The 12610-nt window shown below is 39.8% G+C and overlaps 2 protein-coding genes across 2 annotated transcripts in view; both read left to right on the forward strand.

Moving 5' to 3' along the window:
- Positions 1-11478, forward strand: part of ZCRB1 (zinc finger CCHC-type and RNA binding motif containing 1) — a 30104-nt gene extending 18626 nt beyond the window's left edge. Inside the window, exon 10 of the transcript XR_002126008.1 lies at positions 11395-11478. The gene's annotated coding sequence lies outside the window, so the exon portion shown is untranslated. The remainder of the gene's footprint in view (positions 1-11394) is intronic.
- The window catches only part of LOC109392181 (protein ZBED8-like), a 28662-nt gene that overhangs the window by 2273 nt on the left and 13779 nt on the right, over positions 1-12610 (forward strand). The window contains 3 exon segments of the mRNA XM_019660423.1: positions 4859-4863; positions 4982-5090; positions 11395-12366. Of these exon segments, the coding sequence (XP_019515968.1) occupies positions 4859-4863; positions 4982-5090; positions 11395-12366 (1086 nt within the window).

The raw sequence follows: 12610 nt of genomic DNA on the forward strand, positions 1-12610 counted from the left end.
CTTCCAGTTCTATCTTCTAGATCACTAACTGTTTCTTAAACTTTGTCAAAAATTCTGTGAAACCCTTGCATTGAGTTTTTTTGTTTGCTTTTTTCACAATGATTTTCATTTCTTGAAATTTTTTTTTTTCAGACTTGCAGTTGGTTAAGGCTGAATTTAGTGACTTGCTTGGTCAATAGAATGCATTGGAAGTGATATCCTAGGAATTCCAAGGTTAGAACATAAGTTTTGAAGCTTCCACCTGGCCTTTTGAAATGCTTATTCTGGGGACACTTAGTACTTACTATGAAACTCCACTTGGGAGCCCAGCCTTCGTGCTGCAAAAAACAGGCCATATGGAGAATGAGTAGGCACACATCCACTCATTAAAAGTTCTAGCTGAGCTCCTAGCAGACAACAAGCATCAACATGTCTGCTGATATCTGTGCAAATGAGTTATCTTAGCTATCCAATCCACTTGAGTCTTCTAACTGTAGCCCAAAGACAATTCCAAAGTTTGCAGTCAGACATGGAAACAGATTAAGATAGACACTAGATTGGACTCAGTGGTTTTCTTTCACCTCTTTTTCATGCCATCCTGCTCTCCCACCTTTACTTACTAATTCTCAGAGTTTTGGAAACTGCATTTTTTAATCCCTCTTCCTTCCACTCGTTTATTCTTTTTTCTCTGGACATGAAAGCATCCATTTTAGACTATAAAGATGAGATGGAAAATGGGGCTGAATGTATATTAATACAGTGAGAATTTATGAGAGAAAACAATGTATGTAAAATATGCAGAATATTGAAAAGGGGTTTTATTTTTTTAAGACCAGATTTTATGAAGTTATCCTATAGAACTAATGATTAATAATTCAGAACTTATACAAATCTGTAAAAACAATGATGCCACTTATACTGTCATGGTATGTTGGAAATTAATTGCCTTATTAAATGCAAATATACAGAAATCCTGGTGTTGATGAGGAAAATTAATGCTTCTTTTAGTCTAAGACTATAATGTTTTTTTTTCAGGGAAACATTATTTAACCCATAGTTTAAACAAAATAATAATAAGATGTTTTAGGACAAGATATAATTTTCAGTGGAAATGCTTTGACGTAAGTATACAAATCTAGGTACTAACAAGCTGTGTTGTAATGTGGTTTAACACACTAATAATCTACAATGGAAGGTTTTTTTCCAGGGAACCTCTGAATTAGGGGAAAATTTTAAACAATAAAATGTATGATAATAATAAGCACTACTTTATGTATTATGCATAACATTTTAAGCTTATTTTCTTTCCTATGCTTAATGGGCAGTAATTATGTAATGTAATATTGAATGCTCACTAAATATTAATAGTGCATTGGGTATTTTTCAGAAATTATATTTTTGTTGATTAGGAAATATAAAATGTTTTCACTAAATTTTAGGTGAGTAAATTCTAAACCAGTATGCCCTTAATTTATTTGCATATAACTACATATTATGTCATCATTTTCTATACACAGCTACTGCTACTGATAACATATATCCTGTGGTAAATGCTTACTATGTACCAAATACTATTCTAAGCTCTTAAATGTATTTTCTAATTTAATCCTCCCAAGAGTCAGAAGCGGTATTACGGGAGACTGCTACTCATATTTCCTCGACACAGAAACCAGAAAAGAGCTCTAATACTTTTTCTTTTCTTTTTTTTTTTTTTAAGTTGGGGAATTGGGGGAGGGTAACAGACAAGTTGCTGCATTTTGTTCTTCAGTCTAGTTGTGGAGGACATCGCTTCACTGGCCCATGTTGGCATTGTGATCATTGCGCTCTTCCCGGGTAAGGCAGATTGGTCACTGGCCACTGGACGGCCACTCACCACGACTCTTGGCAGCTCATGCCAGCTGCTGGCCACTCAGGCCGGCTGCTAGCCACTCATGGTAGCTTATGGCAGCCTACTGCAGCTCCCCTGTAGCCTATGCCATCGACTCATGGCAGCCCAGCTCCAGGTCAAGCTGTTGTTCACCATCTTAGCTGTAGAGAGCAGTGTCACTGGCCCTCATGTGGGATCCGAACTGGGGCCCTGCTGCTCAGAGTTGGTGTCCTAAGCCAACTCCTAACCAACATGCCACTCGGCCGGCCCTTAAAATGATTGTTATGGGCACTAAGTTACCACCAGTAGAATGCCAGATGCTAACACCTAGAGTTTACGATAATGTTAAAGATTAATAATTGATTTGGCTTATTTTGAAAGCTTACCAACCAAAAACTGCGGTGTAAATGAAAAAAACAAACAAAAAAACCAAAACACCTGGTTACCCTGATACATTCTTACTAGACTACTCTTTTAAAACCCACATTTTCATCTCCATAGCAAATGTCAGGAATTCTAAGGTTGGACTCGAATGTTTTATGGTTGCAGTATTAGATGATGATCTCAGTATGAACTCTTCCAACATTTCATTAAGCATTTGTCTTTTGTCAAAAACTATAATATTTTTAAAATCATTGCTCATAAAGATATCTGTATTTCTATGTTCTACATACTATAAATAATAGTTTAGCCTGGAAAATGTCAATCCTCTTTTCAAATAGAACCTCTGCCTCCTTTTAAATAGAAAAAACAAATGTGTTTTTGCCGTCCTTCATTTAGTTCTCATCTGATAAACCCAAACATGTAACTTTAGATAATGCATGCCCTCTCCACCATACTGTTTGAAATTAAAGAATCATATTGCAGAAACACATATACATCAAATTATGAACTGTTTGTTTTTTAAAAATCCTTTGAAAAAAATCTTTGCTTGAATAGACTAGAGAGATGATGATTCATGCCATAATTTTATCTCATGAAACTATAGCAAATCTCTTTTGGCTAACATCCCAGCCAAATTCTAAATGTGACTAAATCTAGATGGAACATAGCTGTCAGATTCGGTTCTGATTTTACGTTGCTTTTTTTTTTTTTTTTAAAGATTTTATTGGGGAATTGGGGAAGGGGAACAGACAAGTTGTCCTTTTGTTCTTCAGTCTAGTTGTGGAGGACATCGCTTCACTGGCCCAGGCTGGCACCATCATTGTGCTCTTCCTGGGCGAGGCAGATCAGTCGCCGGCTTCTGGACGGCCGCTCACGGCTGCAGCTGCTGGCCACTCACGCTGGCTGCCAACTACACATGGTAGCTTATGGCAGCCCACTGCAGCAGGGAGCTGCAGCCTACGCCGTCACTGGGTCGAGCTCTTGTTCACCATCTTAGCGGCAGAGGGAAGTGTCACTGGCCCTCATATGTGGGATCCGAACCGGGGTCCTCTGGCGTCCCAAGCCAGTTCTTAACCAACACACCACTTGGCCAGCCCTTAAGTTTCTTAAATATATACCCAGGTACTGTATTTGACCACCTGTGGCCATCAGTTACAGAGAAGACTGCAAGTAAAATCACTCTTATGATTTTTAGTCCTAAATAGTCAATCACTTTTTGCTACAGTTCTGGGAGATGCAATTATTATATCAAACACTACTCTTATATAATTTTGCTTTGTCATTCAGTTCTGTGTGTTTCAATATCTAGCATAGATTTTCTTTAATAATAATAGTAGCAAAATGAAGAGAAATAACTACAATTTGAGAACCTGTATGCCATGTACATTTCATACACCATTGCCAAACGTCCTTACAGTCCTGAAAGACAGGTGTTGCCCATAGACAAAAGTGGTACTCTTTGTTCTAGTCCTTTGAGCTCTGTCTCAGTTCACAAGGGGAGTTTCTATGGTTTGATTTGGTTTGGTTTGCTTTAAGGAACATTGCCATATGTTGGGAGCCAGCTGCACCTCAGTATCTGACATGGCCTATCACACTGCTATTTTGACAAATCCTGAAGCTCTGGCTGAGAAACAGATACTGCTTTATGTTTTGAAAAATTTAAATTCCCCTTTGGATGCCCCCAGTAGGATAAAAGATCTGACACCCCTTCTTATATTGTTTTATTTTCTTTAAATAAGTGAGTTTTGGACATATTACGATAATTCTGTTTTACTGTTAGTTTCTTAATGATAGATTCTTAGTGATAGACAAGTTATACACCTTATAGTTCTTAAAGATCCTGTTTAGCCGGGAGTGTTTGAAATAGTTGCTAAGTAGTAAACATCCTTTAAGTGCCAAGGCAGGAACTCGGCTCTGGCCATTAGCGGAAGAAATTGAAACATAGTTAGGATAAGTTAGTCATTAGTAAAGAACAGATCTGGCTGTACCCTGCAAAAGAAACATCGTGAGGAAGTAAAATTCAGAGAAAAACAAACTTCTAAAGAAAATAGACCCTGGGAAGGAAGGAACATTGAAACTATGTAGAAAACAATTTCCTAATGGGTAAAGGTTTAAACGTGGAAAAACAACTTTGGGAAAAACAGCTCAATGACGTAAATAGTTACCTGCCCAGTATAAAAAGGACAGGCTGTAAAAATAAAGTGAGACATTAATTCTTGAAAAGCGCTTCTCTGTCTCCGCGATCCGTCTCCACCTAAGGGAACCCCTGGACTTGTGGGAGCTGGTCTCCTGCAGCCGTAGCCATGGCTAGTGGCTTGGTGTGTGACCATTTTCAAATGCCCTACCAAGACTGAGGTAGCAATAATTTCTAAGAGGTAATGCTACACCTTCAAAAGTGAACTAGCTCTTTCTCGTCTCTTCAATTCTGCACCCATGAGGTTATGGAAGTCAGGGTTTGGACTCGGTAGAAGCCTAAACCCCCTTTCCTTTCTCTGGTCTCCCTTTGTCTCTCTTTTCCCAAGTGACACAATCAAGCTCAGTGTCTTGCTCTGGTATAAGAAGGTCTGGGGTAGATGCTCTATGCTCAGGCAACAATTTTTCTCTTTTTATGTGTCCCTTGTTCTTTAGCTCTGGTAGGTGTCATTTTCATACTACTGGCATGGTAAATTTCAAGACTTGGATATGAATAGGGGGTGAGATAGGAAAGAGAAAATACTTGTCATTTGGTTTGTTTTGGTCATTGATTTCTAGGGCCTCCAGCCTAAAGAAGTGGAACTTAAAGAAGTGGAACTTGACCCTTCTTCTGGCCCAGCTCTCTGGAGTTTTACTTTAGGATTTGAAGCCAAAGATCTAGCTAACAGTGAGATATTATTTTATCTCGTTTTGCTCCTGTTGTGCATACAGCTCCCTCAATACCAACACAAAGAGAAGGAGCAACAGGCCCAACACCAAATTCAGCACCATCCTGACACTAACCCATTTTTATAATTTTAATAAGTTATACTAGCAAATATCTGTACTATGTGCTAGGCTCTGTTCCAAATGATTTAATCCTCACAACAACCATATTGCCTCTACACTGAAATAATTCCAGTAAGAGTTGAAAAGTACTATATTCTGAAGGTTGGAAGTGGAAAAAGAGTTAAAATATATGAAATGGCAACTTGTAGAGGTGCAAGCCTTCTTAGTGCTGGTATGACAAGTTGTGCTGGTATGAAACTCAATGTGAAGATTATAGATGTCAGCATCATATATGATGTTATTAATCACTTGAGGAAAAAATATTGATATTTTTATTTCTTAGATTTGTATCTATTAATTGGGCTATCGTTCTGTGTTCACTTTTGTAGAGTAATAACTCCAAATTATTTCTAAATTATTATTTACCTAGTAAATGAAGCACTTTCTTCCATGGATACTCAGCATTCAAGTTGTAAACATAAAAGATGGGCACTGAGAGAAGAAATGTTACTTTCCATCCATGCCCATCACAAGATTCTTACTTATAAGTCATAACACAAGGATGTCAGCCATCTTCAACTAAAAAGCCTACAAATAAAATCATTTTAGAAGATGGGTGGTCTTAGGGTCTAATAAGCCAGTTTACACTGTTCTAATGTAGCTCTCCATATCTTGTTTTGCATGATAGATCAAAGTCTCTACAGCTTGTTAGGAAGAGCTAAAACAAAAGCAGCCATAAGTTGAAACTAGATGCAGAGGAGGGTACAAGCAGGTCAATGAGACCTAGTAAAATAAAGCAAAAGTAGAATCAGATATTGGCTAAGGACAGAAACCAAGTTGCCCAAACGACACAATAAAAACTAGTAGACATAAATAGAAAAGGACAGACACCTAACATAGACTTAGGATTTCGATCTGCTTGACCTAAAAGAATCAATCAAAGGACAGCCACACACACACACACACACACACACAGCAAAGATGTGCCATGACAGCCTCTATTTTGGAATGTAAAGCCTTACAGATGTTCTTCTACGGGCCTTGAAGGCACAGCGCTCCCAACCTGGTGCTGACAGATGCTAAGGTCAGGCTCCCATGGGTCAGGTAGCTTGGCTTTGTTTCCTACATATTAATGTCACCCTTCTGTCTCTTAAGTGAATTCAGGTGGTTGTAAAAGGCACTGAGCCAGAAAACAGGAGAAAGGGTATAAATCTATCCCTGCTAATAAGAAACGACTCAAGGCACAGCACCCACCAGCATTAAATCAGAAGAAGCCTTGTTTGTATCATGTTACTAAGAGCAGGAATTGACCGATTTGCAAAGGTTCTGCCCATTGGCTCTCTCTAAATGTGGAAAAACATTTATCACCATTCTTGGGATCATTGGGATTATTGGCTCTGACTTCAGATAAGTAGGATAAACAAACCTCAGCTCAAATGGAAGCTTCTTCTGTTGCATTCCTTCACATCAGTCTTTCACAGCTTATCCTAACAGAGAATTTCTAATGGATTGCCTATATTTGCTTATTTGCTTTTCTTATGTGTCTTTATCTTCCATATATATGGTCTAATGGACACCTCTTAAGAATGTTATCATTTAAGGTGTTTCCCAGTGACTAAATATTTGCCCTATTTTGCCAATGATAATCAGCTCACTTGCAGATAGCCTCATCCAGTGGATTCAGCTTTTGCTTTCATTTCAGGAAACAGGAAAAGGTCAACTAGCTTATGGACAGGTCCCTTTTAAAAAGCATCAATGATGTATTTATTTAATAGTCCTACTTAAGTTACCTTATATGGGGACAAGATGGATAAATTATCCTTATGCCAGTGGATAGGCTGATTTCACTAGAAATGATGACATAGGAAATTAAAAACGTTTAAATGTTTCTAGACTTCTCTCTTAAGGTTATATACATTGTCCTACACCTACAACCCATGCTTGCAACTCTAAGGACAGTAAAGTAGGATAAGAAAGAATTGAGGGTAAAGTGCAAGAAAATGGAGTGAATGAGAGAGCCACTTATATTGGTTCAGATTTAAGTACTGGATTATTGGTTTGCATATAGGCTAGTTCCTCCATATGGAACATATATGCAGAGCTGACATATAATTTTTGTGTTTTTTAATTGCTATATATAATTATAGGCATTCACCCAACAACCTCTCATCTCTGCCCCAGAAGGCAGACCTTTGAATTTTCAGTCAGTCCCTATTTTCCCTGGCTATAGAAGCAACAGATTAGAAAGGAAGACAAGGCAGGTGGTAGCAAGTACATTGATAACATAAGAAGTAGTAATAGACGGCTGTACAATGAGGGAAGCGACAGAAAAAAATGTAAAAGCAGACTGAAGCCCTTAAAAGTTTTAGGCACCTGAGTACATCTATTATATGTGACAAATCTACACATCGGAATATCTTTTAAATGATACTAAGGTGTTTAGATAAGTAATTAGAGGTCATTAAGGACATTTCAGTGCTAGAATAACACAATCAGATTTAAATATTAGTTTTAACCAAACAAGAAATATTTAGCAAGAACCCTTCTGCCTGGACTAGCTAGGGTCACAGAGGTCAACAAGATCTGCTCCCTGTCCTCATGAAGTTCACTGTGTGGAGAAGAGATTATAGAAATCAAAGGTTCTAGGTCAGGCAGAGGAATGGCTGGAATACAAAAGATGATAAAGGGATGAAAACAAGACTTAGACATGGAATGTGGATGTGGAAAGTGACAGAGAGACAAGATTCTCAGGTGAATCCTGATTTCCCATGTGGGCAATTGCATAGATCAAGTTGTTAACCAGGATATGAAAAGAAAGAGGAAAAGTATTTTTGAGGGTAAGGTTTAGTTCACTTTTCGGATGTTTATGGGATAACCAGAAGCCAGAAATGTTGTTCTGAAGTTTCAAAGAAAATTCTTTGGCATTATCATTGTCATGGCTAATATTGCATGTCAACTTGGCTGGGCTAAGAGATGCCCAGATTGCTGGTGAAACATTATTTCTGGGTGTGTCTGTGAAGATGTTTCTAGAAGAGATTAGCATTCGAATCAGCAGGCTGAGTAAAGAAAATCTACCCTTACTAATGTGGGTGGGCATCAGCCATTCCATCCAAGGCCTGAATAGAAAAGGCAGAGCAAGGGCAAGCTCGCTCCCTCTCTTATTGAGCCTGGGACAGCCATCCCCTCCTGCCCTCAGACACCGAAGCTCCTGGTTTGTGGGCCTTTGGGCTCCAAGACTTGCACCAGTGGCCCCCCTAGTTCTCAGTCCTTTGGTGTCAGACTGGCTTTTCTGGTTCTCCAGATTGCAGATGGTATATCATAGCACATCTCAGCTTCCATAATCGCATGCGCCAATTCCCATAATAAATCTCATGTATACCAGGGTGCCAAAAAAATGTATACACATTTTAAGTGATATTATCTATGTATTACTTTTCAAAGTTGAATTGAATTATGGTAGGTAGCAATGTATAGTATGATGTTCACTCAGATAAATGCTAGCATCATTCATTGTATTACAATATTAATGAAGCTTTTTCCTTGCTTAAAATGTGTATATGTTTTTTTGGCACCCTCTGTATATCATCTCTTATTGGTTCTGTTTCTCTGGAGAACCCTGACTAATACAACTATGTATATGTGATGATAGAACTGCAGGTGAAGATGAGAATACTGTATATAGAACTAGAAAGAGATAAACTACAGGAACTTATGAAATATCTACATTTACAATATGCATAGATGAAGAGCTAGGAAAGGGTATTGAGAAGGATTTGGTCCAAGGAATAGGAATAAAATCAGGAGCAAGTGGTGTTATGAAAGCTATGTAAAATGTCAAGTGAGTACTGACAAGTGATTTTTGAATTTGACAATTAGAGCATCTTTAGTAAGCAGTGAAAGGGGAAGCCAAAATCTGAAGGTTTGAAAAGTGAATGAAAGTTGACAGAATGCGGGCAGCAAGTATTGCTTTTTTCAAGAGGCTTGTCTGTGAAATGGCCATACCTGGTATTCATGCCTTTGTGCGATCCCCTCCCCTTGAGTGTGGGCTAGACTTAGCAACCTGCTTCTGATGAATAGAATACAGCAAGAGATAGACTGTCTCTCCTCAGATTGGCTTATAAGAAGGCCAGATTCTGTCTTGCTCATCCTTTCTTGCACTCTCTGCTCACACTGATGGAAGCCAACGGTCACGTTGTGAGCTGCTCCGTGGAGAGGCCCACATGGCAAAGGACCAATGGTGGCTTCTTGCCAGTAGCCAATAAGGAACTGAGGCCCTGAGCCCAAACCTGAGATGAGGAACTAAATCCTGTCACTACCAGATGAATGAGCTTAGGAATGGATCCTCCCCACAGACAAACTTTGAAAGGACTACTGTAGCTCCAGCTGACACCTTTTTATTTTTTTTATTTTTATAAGACTCTATTTGAGCCAAACTGACAACATAGGCCAGAGAGCAAGATCTCAAATGCTCCCCGAGTTGAGATCTTGATTGCAGTCTTGCAAGACACCTTGAGCTAAAGGACTTAGCTAAGCCATATGTGGGTTCTTGAGTCCCCCAAACTTATTTATAGCTGCTAAGCTTTAAGATGATTTGTTATACAGCAATGGTGTGTGAGAGAGTGATGCCTTAAGAAGAAAAGATTTTTTTTTTAAGATCAGATAAATTCAAGCATTTTATATACTGAAGAGCCAGTAGAGAGAGTTTGAAACTAAAGCAAGGAGGCAGGATACTTGGTAAATCAAAAGGAGATGAGAGGAGGGCCAGTCAAGTGGCTCAGTTGGTTAAGAGCTCACTCAGGAGTGCGAGCTCTGAGCACCAGGGTCGCCGGTTCGATTCCCACATGGCTCGAGCTGAGCTGCCAACAGGTGGCAGGATGGCCCAGCTAAAAAAAAAAAAAGAGATGAGAGGATACCAAACAATAGCCTTGCAACAAAAAGTGTGGTCTGTGGACCTGCAGCATCAGCATCTCCTGGAAAGTTGTTAGAAATGCACCATCTCAGGCCCCACCCCAGACCTGCTGAATCAGAATCCCTGGTTACTCATATGCATTAACCCAGAACTCAGATAAACAAAAGAGATCCAGCCCGTAGGAAGATAGTATCCACCTGAAACTAGAGGGACTAAAAAGGAGATGGAGATACAAATATATTTTTAGATGGAGCTGAGAAGGCAAGAACTTGTTCACAAAAAATTGCTTCAGTATTTTCTATGAAATACGAATTCATTCAGGGCACAGAGCCTGAACTAAGTGACAAAGGGCAGGGGGGGAGTGAAATAAGTGGCAAAGAATCACAATAGCTACCAAAGTGAGTGGAACAGGGAACTGAACCAAGAACATACATAAATGTTTTGCCTAGCAGTACTAGGAGCCCAGCTGAGTTTGGAGACTAGGAGTTTGTTAGGTGAGGGTGTAAGTGATTTCTTCAGTATTGCTCAGCAGCCTGTGTACAGAACCAGAAAAGGCAGATAGCAGAATCCATGCAAGGATGAGGTGCAACACCAGGTCAAATCCCAGAAATGGGACAGCAAATTTGAAATAATGCACTAGAGCAGCGGTTTTCAACCTGTGGGTTGCGACCTCTTTGGGGCTTGAACGACCCTTTCACAGGGGTCGCCTAAGACCATTGGAAAACACATATTTTCGATGGTCTTAGGAACCGAGACACCGCTCCTCTATCCGTCTCCAGGTGGGTCTGCCCACATGCAGATTCGCCCACATATGAGTACCCGGCGTGATGACATCATCGCGCCAACCCCATCACATACACTCTATACAAATACAGGTGTATGTGACAGTGTTGGCGCCATAATGTGCTTATGCGGACCAGTCACACATGTGTAGAGAGCAGCTACTGTGTAGAAAGCAGCTGCTGTGTTGAAAGCAGCAGTATTGGAGGTAAAACGACACTTCATGAATTATAATTACTGGGTAAATGTAAAATCATGTACTGTAAAATCATCAACTACTGCAAAAAAATATCTGTATACCATGGGAACTTAATATGGATGCTGATCAGTCTTTTTGTATTCAGCTGTGGTTGATGTGAATACTGCCCCCTTGTGATAGTAACAGGTATGTAAAAAAAACAACAGCACAGAGAATGGTAAATCATAGGAAACTTGAATGAACTGTATTGACTAAACTATGCCATGTATCATCTTTTGTATTATTAAAGCTATTGTTATATATTATTTTCATTAGCAAACCATCCCATGACAATGGATCGTGTAGAGAAGAATGTTAAGAAAATAAAATATAGTGAGGATTTTTTACAGTATGGTTTTACCTCAATAATTACAGCAGGGATTGAGAAACCGCAATGTGTTATTTGTTGTGAAGTTCTATCAGCCAAATCTATGAAGCCGAACAAACTAAAACGCCATTTTGATAGCAAGCATCCGAGCTTTTCCGGCAAGGATACCAACTATTTTAGAAGCAAAGCTGATGGACTCAAGAAAGCCAGACTTGACACTGGTGGCAAGTACCACTAAAAAAAACGTAGCAGCGTTGAAGCTTCATGTTTGATGGCACTCAGAATCACCAGAGCTATGAAACCTCACACCATTGCTGAGGATTTACTGTTGCCAGTGGCCAAAGACATTGTTCGAGTTATGATCGGAGACGAATTTGTTATGAAATTGAGTGCAATTTCCTTATCTAATGACACTGTCTGCAGAAGAATAGATGACATTTCTGCTGAAATTCTTGATCAGGTAATCCAGGAAATTAAATCTGCTCCACTTCCAATATTTAGTATCCAGCTTGATGAATCTACAGACGTTGCAAACTGTTCACAGTTACTGGTTTACGTGAGGTATATTAATGATGGCGACTTTAAAGATGAGGTTTTTTTTTGCAAACCTCTTGAAACGACAACTACTGCACGTGATGTATTTGACACAGTTGGTTCATTTCTGAAAGAGCATAAGATCTCTTGGGAAAAGGTTTGTGGTGTTTGCACAGATGATGCTCCAGCTATGCTAGGATGTCAATCTGGATTTCAATGTTTGGTACTGAATGAGTCACCAAAAGTCATCGGAACTCACTGTATGATTCATCGGCAAATATTAGCAACGAAGACGCTGCCACAAGAGTTACAAGAAGTAATGAGGGCCAGCCGAGTGGCGCGTTGGTTAAAAGCTGGCTTGGGACGCCAGAGGGCCCCGGTTCGGATCCCACACATGAGGGCCAGTGACACTGCCCTCTGCCGCTAAGATGGTGAACAACAGCTCAACCTGGAGCTGGGTTACTGTGAGTTGCCGGCAACGGCATAGGCTGCAGCCCCTGCTGCAGTGGGTTGTCATGGGCTACCGGGTGTAGCCAGCAGCCAGCGTGAGCAGCCATCCAGAAGCCAGCGACTGATCTGCCTCGCCCAGGAAGAGCGCAATGATGATGCCAACTTGGGCCAGTGAAGCAA

This window comes from Hipposideros armiger, unplaced genomic scaffold, assembly GCF_001890085.2.
Source record: "Hipposideros armiger isolate ML-2016 unplaced genomic scaffold, ASM189008v1 scaffold_318, whole genome shotgun sequence".
Taxonomy (NCBI): domain Eukaryota; kingdom Metazoa; phylum Chordata; class Mammalia; order Chiroptera; family Hipposideridae; genus Hipposideros; species Hipposideros armiger.